The sequence below is a fragment of the Apis cerana genome, linkage group LG13 (genome assembly GCF_029169275.1).
Source record: "Apis cerana isolate GH-2021 linkage group LG13, AcerK_1.0, whole genome shotgun sequence".
Taxonomy (NCBI): Eukaryota; Metazoa; Arthropoda; class Insecta; order Hymenoptera; family Apidae; genus Apis; species Apis cerana.
This window is the reverse complement of record NC_083864.1, coordinates 6,937,296-6,947,839: the sequence shown is the minus strand read 5'-3', so window position 1 is coordinate 6,947,839 and position 10,544 is coordinate 6,937,296. Positions and strand designations below refer to the sequence as shown.

Below are 10,544 nucleotides of genomic sequence, written 5' to 3'. Positions count from 1 at the left end.
CTTTCGAGCGTTCGTCGGAGTTCCAAGCATCGAGTTGCCGACAAACCAAATGGAACTTCTCCCAGTCAGCAAACTCGAAAAGCAAAGCTTGCGACATCTGAAGTCTTAATGGATATTTTGACAGGATAATTACCGCGTGGTAATGAGTTTCGTTATATTATTCTCTTTTTTTTCACGAATATCTACAAAAAAATGGAAGAAAAAATTATGAATATCTTATTAGAAAGAATTTTAATTGATTATTCATTGAGAAAATTTATTTTCGTAGTGTATAATTTTTGAATTTATTTACAAATATATCCATTCATTTTACGATCTCTCTATTTCTTCATTCGAATATGCAGAGAAATATCATTAGTTTTTCTTACTCGATTCTGAAAATGCAAGCGAAGAAATTACATTTTATAACGGTCAGCTAAAGAGAATAAAAAAGTGCCATCAAATTGTAACTACCATAAAATATCAAGATTCGGAGCATAAAGCCAGATTACGATTAACACAGTAATTATCTATTTTAATTGTGGACCGTATCCGATGTTATTCGAATGGCTGCAAAAATAAAAATATGCACGCATTGAATAATCGTTTAAGCTTCAGAAATTTTCTATAAACATCATAAATAATAATTACCTAATTATTCGCGTGAAGTTCGCATCTTGAATGGAAGAATGAGTTTTTTCTGCTAGCAAAAACAGGAGAAAGAAGAAGAACATTCGTGAAACTGTGTAAGCACGTTTTCGTTTAAAATTACAACCTTAAAGAAGGTAAATTACATAACGTAGTCGAGGCACAATTGCAGAGCATGTTTAATGAATCGTGCTCCAACTAACAACGAGGTAATCATTTGCGATGAAGTTGTGTTTTTACGGACTGTTTTGTTTTTAGAGATATATACCGAAGGCTTAACAGTTGTGGATCAATTAGAGCATAAATATTCGCTGTTCATTTATGCTAACATTCTATTTTTAAAAATAAATAAATTTTTTTAAGATATATATATATATATATATATATATATATATATATATACATATATATACATTATTATAATTGTGTAATTTAATGTATCGGTTACACGCGCTCTAAATACCAGAATATTTATTTCATCCGATCTTTTTGCATCAGAAATGAATAATAGACATTCCAGTTGAATTATTCATACTTGATTAATCGTACAAAAGAATTTTTTATATTTATATTATGTTCAATCGTATTTTTAATTTCTAATCAATAGTGTAATCGTTTATTTGTTATTTTTCTTATATCAAACTGTTAATAAGCTCATTAAGATGAATAAGATGTATGATCGTATTTTTCTTAATCGAAATATTCAAACTTCAATATGCTAATGATATACCACGTTATAATATTGAGCTTGCATAACCCGCCAAAAGAAAGCAAAACACTCGCGCCCTCTGCCCCGAAATCTTATTCGGTTCATGGAACGTGATCGGGAAGTGGACACATATAAAACTGTGTCGTGTTTGGCGGCGATGATGTCGTTATCTATAACCAACATAAAGCCGGTAGTATCGTCGCAGCTGTCTATTCGTAAACACGATCGCGTGTGTGGTAAGACGATATACGAACAAAAGAGACCAGACCAGAACAGAAGAGACCAGTTGAGTTATTCGACACTTTACGCAGGTGAAACGCGATCGAATAAAGTAGCGGGACCTATGGATCGATCCGTAAATCTGAATCGTATTTGACGTAGTCGATAGTGAAAGGTGAACATCTCGTTTCGATCAGTCTCGATTCTGGTTTGCGTGGCGCAACAATTTTTCTTTTCTCTCGGTGTGAACAGGAATCGTGTCCCGGCTTATAGAGTTAGTCGTTAGTATTGTCCGTGTAGCCGTGTGCGAGTGTGTATGTGTCTGTACAGTGTAGAGCACGCGTGATACTTGTCCCCTCGTCGCAGAACAACGACATAACGATGGAGCATGAAAACGATACGAGGGTGAGGTTAAGAAGAACGAAAAGCGAAACAAGGGCCGAGGAGATACAAAAGGCAGAACAGATGGTGCGCAAATCTCAACCTGACAAACCGTGAGTATTTGTTTTGTAACACACAACACGCTCCGTTTTTTTTTCACACGAGCGTAATCGACTCAACGACTCGGCTTCTATACTGCATACGATTCACGAACGCACTCTGTTGTTTCCTCGATGATCAACAAAACTGTCGGTAATAGGAAACGGTCGAAAAGAATGAAATTGGTCGACGACGAGAGCACAGTGACACAAAATTTTCAGGCTTCGTGAGCTGCTCTGACGTAACAGACGGCTTTATGAAGTAATACGCATGCGCATTTCACTTCAGATCGAGCGCAACGCGTGATCCCCTCCTCGCGGCGATGAATTCTTCGTCTCGTTTTAACACATGTTCTTCTATACCGTTCTGTCACGTGTTATAATCGATGCGATGGTCAGTCGGTACTGTGGCGCACAGGAATTTTCTACAGCTCGTTTCATAACATCTTTTTTAATAATTCTTACGAACTTAACGAATCTTCGTATAAGTAATCTCGAGGATTCAAGTTAAAGTCAAATTATTAATAAAAATATATTTGATTATTTGATAATCTTTAAGCTTTATGCTTTATGATGAAATGAAAATATTTATTATTTCACAAAAATGTTATATCATAAAAACAATTTATTATACTAAAAATTTGATTTTATAGTTGGAACGTTTGTTATTTAAATTTTTAGACTTAATAGATTTAATATATATCTTATTATTGAGAAATCGATAAGTCGAGATTTTATCGCCCGAGTAACATGGAACAGGGGCAAGGTACAAAGTCAGTCTCATCATGACTAACCGATTTTATTTTTTGATTTAATCCAATTGCGTATGAAAAATATAATAATATCTCGGAGTGTGTATTCTCATAGTTGAACGTGAATTTTAACACATCTAATAATAAACTAAAATTATCAATTGAAACCACGGCAAACTGAGGTGCGGTTCTACGAAATGACTAACGTTACAGTAAATATTTGTAGTGACGTGGCTGATTTCCGAAATGAAGCTAGAAATGGAAATGAATGGTGTAAAGTTCATTCGGTAGAACGGACACGAGGACAGACAATTGAATGCAGTTCTTGAGTGCACGTCGTGGAAACGAAAACTTTCTTAACGAGCCGTTCGGCCCCCTCTAATGGAACTGCACGTCAAGAAAACACGGCTAAGATAATTCGTTCCCTAGCTATGGCATAATTATTGAGTTTCACTCTTCTTCTCGGCACACGATGTATAACGCCAATCCTTCCCAATTTCTTCGCAATGGCGAAACTTATCTCGATGCAAGGCCCGCGATAACCGACAATGATATTCAAGGTTCATACTTGAAAATAATGAGAATATCGGATAAAGTCATTTAAAGTTTTAAGCGAAACAAAATGACAATTAACTGTCCCAACTTTGCGATCAATACAATATCTTTAGACGTTAGGAATATATAACGAACACGTCAAGGAGCGTTAATCAACTCGTCGCTTCTACACGTTTTTTTTTTCTTGTTTCTTGTATTTTCTAATAAATCAAACCTTGTCCGATCCCTATCGGATGAATCTTAATTGCGTGTCAATATTTCAGGCCCCTGGTTTTTGAGTTTTAACGAATTGAAGAAAATGTTGAAGTGACGTTTTTAGTCATCCTCGTTTAATTCCTTTTCATTATTTAAATGAAAAATATTGAATTATCATTATTTGCTTTTTTTTACACGGGAAATTAATTAATAATTCATTTCTTTTTTTGTAAGAAGTTAAGGATTTTTGTTTTTCTTCTAAATAATAATTTTATCTAATGATATATCATTATTCATATTTAGTCGTCGTATACATCTCTTTTTTACATAATTTTTTTTTCTCAAATTTTTTACATACAATTGTATAAGTATGCAATTATATCTCGTATATTGCAGATCGTAAAGAGAAACGCAGAAAATATTTTAGATGGCAGCTTAAAGTCGTTAATAATCCTGAAATAAAGCTTGCTTTTCTTTGTTCTAAAGATTGTATATATACGGATTTCTATCATGTTTAACCGATAACGTTGTTAGTTTATGCACTGAATTGTCTTAAGATATATTTGCACGCTATTAGATTAGAGTTTGCTGATATATAAATAGCAATATATCAGGCTTAATCGGGGCTCGCTTCGGTTACATAAACAGAACGTTGTCCGTGTGTTAAGTTGATGGTATTTTATTGCGAAGCGTAGCATTAGCATACACACGTAAATTTAACTACGATATTTGTTATCCTATTTGTTAGGATTAATTTCTTCGAAAAAAAAAAAATAAAAATCAATATAATCGAGACAGTAAGTATTACCATATATAAAAATTAGATCTTTGTCGTTATAACTTGCAAATTATTTATTTTCTAATGCTATCTTTTGAATATAGGAAGCATGGCGTCGAACAAAATTCCAAACATCATTTAATAAGCGCCAAACGGAAGTTATTGACACATAGAATGGGAATAGGACAATACTTCGTTTGATATCAAATGTTATGACGCTTGTTCCAGAATGCACTCGCAAACGGATTCTATTAATTAACCAATCAAACGCTCAAAAACCACGCGCTTGCTCGAATCACACAGAATCATGTACACAGCTTTAGGTAACACGAATCGGAACAACATGTTGCATATTCTCTTTGTAACAATTATAGAATAATTCTGATAGGCATGCTTGTAACAAACCACTACCTTTGTTCGTTGTAATTAATAATCTGTCATCTGCTTTTACACGAGAAACTTGCATTAATTAATCGATTTTTGTGTTTAAGTATAATATAGAAACAAATATCGAATCGAATAAACAATAGATCTTCGAATTGTAGTTATTTACATAATCGCGGCCGAAGTTCAAGGCATAGAACGAGTGGAGCTTTTAAATGAATTAATTAAAACGTGACCCGATTTAGCAAGCGTTCTACCATAGATTCGATAATATGATTATTCGATACGTTAATTTATATCTCTTTTCTTACAATTCTTTTACAATAATCGACGAGTTTCGTCCCGCGGAATAGTGTATTTTACTCTAGCATGGCCTTAATTAAAATGTTAATTTTATTTGACGAGATAGGAAAACGTGTGACGATAGAAAAAAATGGTGGAAGCGATAGGATAATCTGATATATATCGGGGAAATACTTTTCGTACGCATTTGCGCGAGCATTGAAGTATCATAAATTCATGATTGGTTTATGGAGGCATCCAATTCAAAACGCAGATATCGTGAAACCAGGTGCGTTTCTGCAATCGGAATCGCTAATCAAAGAATCCTGGTACCGTTTTCCGGTAAAGTAGCGAGGGAAAGCTAACTCTCGTTAATATTTCTCCGTAAACAAAAAGGGAGGGTCGACGGGCTGGAGAATCCGGAGCAGTGGGCAAATTCCATTTGTTCAGATTTATGAAGTTTCGCGCGCGCATGCGGCTTTAATATCTATCCGCCGTGGAAAAAAATTTAATCAAGTCCCCTGGTCTAATCGAGCGCGCGATCAAAAATTAATGCGTTAAAAACAGGATTAAATCTGGAGAAGTATTACGAGTATAAAAAAAAAAAAAAAAAAAGTGAAAGATTACTGGGTTTTTCGTTAGGATTTTAGAGGCGGGGCAGGATCAAGGAGAATGATGTTGCAAATAGCATTTCGTGAAAAAAGGAAGAAAAGGGAATAAAAGAGAGATGGAAACAAAAAAATAAACGTAACCACTTGGTGCAGTGGTCATTTCGTGCAAGCAAACGTTAATTAGCCAGACGAGACAAACAAACTGGTCGAGGGTTGATGATGCCAGAGGCACTTTATTTCAGAACATATCCTTCCGGCAAGCTCTGTTTTATTAGAGAGAGGGGTCAGCTAGCGAAAAAACAGCGAAATCTTGTTCCCCCTTTGACATGCTATAATGACCTGCAAACAAGAATCCACTTTTTTTTTTTTTCTTTTCCATTCCACCTTTCCTCTCCAGGAAGGAACACTTTTTCTATCCTCAGTTGTTTCCATTCCCCATCTTCGCGCCCCTCCGTTTTCTTCTACCGAGGGATCGTCCATTATGCCGGAGAATCAGAGATGGCACACCACTCCTCCGTCTCTTAAACAAACGAACCCTACTGTATTTACCCGTTCCGTGTTTGCCAGATACTTCTTGTTTTCGCCAACTTTGCAATTAGGCGCGAAGCGCGTCTGGGTTCGTTGGACGCGGTGAATATCGAATGATCCTACCTTATACTCCCCTTTTGGTCGAAGGAACTCGCACGGAAAGCTATGTCTACCTCGTACGATCTTTCAATCCCAGATTGATTTTAAAGTTTCCGTTTACACGATCGCTCGACTCCGGCGAACAGCTCGCTCTCTCTCTCGTCCTGTTTACTCCCAAATTGAATCTAATTCTCCACGACTCTCCCTCCCGGAATGAACACGGAGCACCAAAAATCCTGTCCATGATATATTCGTCCAATCTTCTTTTCGCTGGGTGGGTGTGCAAAGTTTGTTATTTTCACCGGTGACACGGTGATTTGTAATTACACGTCCGTCGGGGAATGTGATTAACGTCCGCTACCAACATTTTTTCCAATATCTCTGTCTTCACCTGAAATGACGCGCTGAAGGGCAATAATGATTCGGTAATATGAAGTCGAACGAGAGACGGGTAACAATGATATCCCACCTATTTTTCTTCTCCATTTTTTCCCCTCTCCCCACATATCGATCCTTCCTCGAGTATTATCAGTATTATCCTTGCTCCATGGATGGATCCCCGCTAATATTTCCGCAACAGATTCTAACCGTTGGACTGCTCTCGGCCAGTTCCCGAGCTTGATATTCGAATCGCTAATAACCTCGTACGAATGTATTACACGAGGATACAGAGTAGTAGTACAGAATAGAAGAGAGAGAGAGAGAGGTTGGTAATCATTTGGCTGACTACCTCTTATATCCATCCTCCTCGATGTACGTGCGAATAATCATCATCCAGTGTTATCGAACGACGGTGGCGAAGGGAACGCGCGAAGATTTTCCTCGAGGATTTTAATTTGCCGTTCATGCACATTCATCATCACCATCCCCACCGCCTGGTATCATTATCACAAGCCTCGGAATAAACATTCTCTTCGTAGCTTGGAGCGTCAGGTGTCAAAAAAAAAAAAGAAAAAAATAGGAATACTTAGGAACAACGTTTTCGACGACCTTTTCATCAAAATTTCCCTCTATGCCTCTTCTTCTTTTTCGCGCGAAAAACGTTTTATTCGTTTTTCTGTTCGGGGGTGTTTCGGCTGTTCTTTCTTTCTTTTTTTTCCTTTTTTTCTGTTTTTTTTTTTTGCGAATTCTACTCCAGCCGGGCAAAAACTTTTTAATCTTCCTCATCGGACCGGAGGACTGGACGTCGCGGAACCGACCGTCGTTTCGGCTGACGCGACTTCGAAACGAATGAGGATTAACGGTATTGTGCTGTCAATCCAGACGTCGCTTTCTAGTTTCCCCTTATTTCCTCCCTTTTCATCCGCCACCGCCCTTTTCTTCGCGAAAGATTGCGGCCGTTGGTGTCGAATCTCTCGCGCGCGTGAAATCAGCCGGAAGAACAATGGAAAGCGATTACGTGGACGGAAAAGGGAGCCGGAGCGTCGGATTAGGCACGAAGACGATTGCGGTTTTTCCAGAGTTGGGAATCCGGTGTTGGCCCACACGAGGTCTCCATCCTCGTTCGCGGCCTCAACTCGAAATCGTTCGTTCGCGGAATCGAATGCTCGTCGAAATGGATTATCGGGAACGGGGAGAAAACAAGGGAAGGATATAATCCTCTGATTCAGAATTAAAAACTTCCATTTCATTTTACGCGAAATGATAGACTCGTGCATGATATTCATCGTGGTTAAAATTCCACTCGAATTCGACAACGAAATTTATGCATTGAACTCGTCCTCGTTAAAGCCCGAGAAAAAAGAAAAAAAGGACAGATCGTCAGTAGAGGGGAAATTATCGTCAAACTTCTTAACCCGACTTTCTCCCTTGGCCAACAAGGAATTCCTATTTTCAACGATCCGTGGCTGGCTGCCTCACAACAAGTAAGAGATGGCCCCGATGAACGCCGAGGTTCATCGTGAACGCTCGGAATGCAACGGCGAAAGTTAGGGGATGTGAGAGCACGAAGCGACGATAAAACAGGCAGACAGACAGGGGGCATGATGGAAGATGGAACGGTGTTCCGGTAATCGATTCCGGTATGCTTCCAAGTTGGAAGAAGAATAAGAGGAGACGAACGGAAGGAAGAGGAGGTAAACGAAAACCGGGTTGGCAAGAAGACCTGTTTAAAACGCCATTTAATTTTCCTTCATGAATCATTTAGAGTATTCTTCTACCCCTCCCCTGCCCTTCCTTATTGCCGGTTCCCTTTCATTCCGCTCCCGATTCCGCCCAGCGGCGGATGCCCGAGCGGCAAGTTTCCCTCCTCATTACACGGGTAATATATGTATATCCGTCTATCGTTTAAATATTCACGAGGGGGTTCCGGTGTCGGGTAGATTCGCGAGGCAGATACAGGGAGAGTCTTACGAACTGCCTTTCGCCCTTCTCCTTTTCTCCCATTCTACGCCCTCCAGTCTTGCCTCTTTTTTCCTCTTCCCTCCTTCCATCCTCGTCTCTCCCGCGTCCGCCCTCTACGTACAACCGGCTCTCCCGTCTTCCGCATCCGTCGGGGACTGACTTCGAGAACAGCTAAGGGGGATGGAAGAGAAACACGAGTGCCATCCTGCCTTTTGTGGATCCCCTCTCCTTTCCCTGCCTCTCTCGCTCGTTTCGAGATCGCGTCAAGTGTTACTGTACCAGTTTTTGGCGAGACGTGGTACACGTGGTAGAGTTCATTTATAGTTTGCGAGATAAAAATATACAGGATGTGTTCTGGGCTTTAGCAAGTCGAGGTATACGCTCGTGAAGAATCTTTTATAAATATCGCACGACCGTTCCTCTCTCTTACGAATATTATTTCCGATATATAACTTTTTATACAAAGACTCGAGAAGACTAGTGGAAATTATTCGGATTTCTTTCTTTTTACCATTCGCGTCAACGAGTGTATTCGAAATCATCGTTTCAAGGAGGAGGGAAGATCTCTTTTTTTTATTATTATTAGCTTCAAAATCGATCCTATGATCCGGGGACAATCTTTTGGCATCCTTTCAATTCGTATAATGGAGACGGCGATGTTAACAGCGCGTAATATACTTTTCACGGAATCGGTTTAGAAAGTGGCCGTTGGACCTTGTTCCCTTATCGCGAAGGATTACGAGCGGATAACTCGGATCATCACGCGTATCTCGTAATGGTGCTTTTGTTGTCAAACGTCGGCTATTAACTTTACGATTCACCGTGCATTAAATGTAGATTTCGATGCGTGCGAAAGGGTGCGCGCATAATTCAACGAGTAATAAAACGGTGAGCTCCTCCGTGCCGAATATTAATTGGATAGAATTACCATCGTTGCTGATATCGTTATTATTAGCGCTAGTCATGAAGCACATCCGTGTCCCATGCTTTTAACGAGCATGTAATTATCCGTATAACGATACGAGATTTCGAATTAAACTTGCTTTGCCACGGAATAAGGATAAAAAGAAGATCGTTAGTTACCTGTAGGTTTACAATGTGTTTATTAATGCAATGCTTTTTCCGTCGAATATCGATTTTTCGATGGGGATCGGGTTCGAAGCGAGGAAAAATGGAAAGTCGAGAGACAAGGGAAAGCGATTCGAGATTTTCGAACGGTCTACGCGGATCGCAAAAACCTTCCTAGACTCGGACCATTACTCGGACCATAGCACGGTCGGATAATTATACCAAAACAAGATAAAAAAGTTGGCCGTTTCGTTTTGGTGTACCACGCGAAAAAACGCGTTTTCGTTCTTTATTTCTTTTCGTGCCACCGGTATGCACCGATTATTCCCACCTCTCCCCCTCCCCTTTCCATCGTTGTTTTCACGCCTGTACGCCGCGCGTCTGCCAGGGTGGAGAATTTTTCCCGAGTTCTCTAATCTGGGTAACAACGATCGGCTACATTTTTAAATCAATCCTGTATTATATTAATTTTTCAAATTATGATGTCTTATTTACTTAGATTATCTCTTTTCCATTTTTCTTCGTTTATAAGTTAAACGACGTAGATTCGATAAGAAAAAAGACCATGGTGTCCGCCAAATTCAGACAGGAATGAATTTTAATGTCGTCATTCTGCGAACTCAATTTGCATATAGGGAAGAAAACGATCGTAATATGCCCTCGTAAACAAGACATTATTGGGAAAAATTAAACCGCGTTACAACGATATCTTTCGTTATCGAAAAATTCGCCAACTCGTTCCGTATCTAGAGTAAAAAAAAACCGGATAACTGGTTTCCTTTCAACGATAAGAAATGGATATATCGGTCCATTCAAAAGCAGCAAACCTTCTTTTGATTAATGAGATAAATCTCTGATATCGAGATTTCCAGACGTTTCTCCTCCTCCGAATCATTATTTCAATTACAAAAGAAT

General features: G+C 39.0%; 1 protein-coding gene and 1 long non-coding RNA gene across 3 annotated transcripts in view; one reads left to right on the top strand and one right to left on the bottom strand.

The window, feature by feature from the left end:
• Window positions 1-239: 239 nt before the first annotated feature.
• LOC107996212 (uncharacterized) lies at window positions 240-2,319 on the bottom strand. 2 transcript variants are annotated; one of them, XR_003697299.2, is made up of 4 exons: window positions 2,040-2,319; window positions 631-959; window positions 454-549; window positions 240-374 (listed from the first exon to the last, which is right to left on the bottom strand). It is a non-coding gene; the product is annotated as an uncharacterized LOC107996212 (long non-coding RNA). The 2 variants fall into 2 exon arrangements; XR_001765752.3 differs by having other exon boundaries at window positions 2,049-2,319.
• LOC107996211 (diacylglycerol O-acyltransferase 1) overlaps window positions 945-10,544 on the top strand; it is a 90,599-nt gene continuing 80,999 nt past the window's right edge. The window contains exon 1 of the mRNA XM_017054161.3: window positions 945-2,049. Within this exon, the coding sequence (XP_016909650.2) occupies window positions 1,937-2,049 (113 nt within the window). The 5' untranslated portion in view covers window positions 945-1,936. The remainder of the gene's footprint in view (window positions 2,050-10,544) is intronic.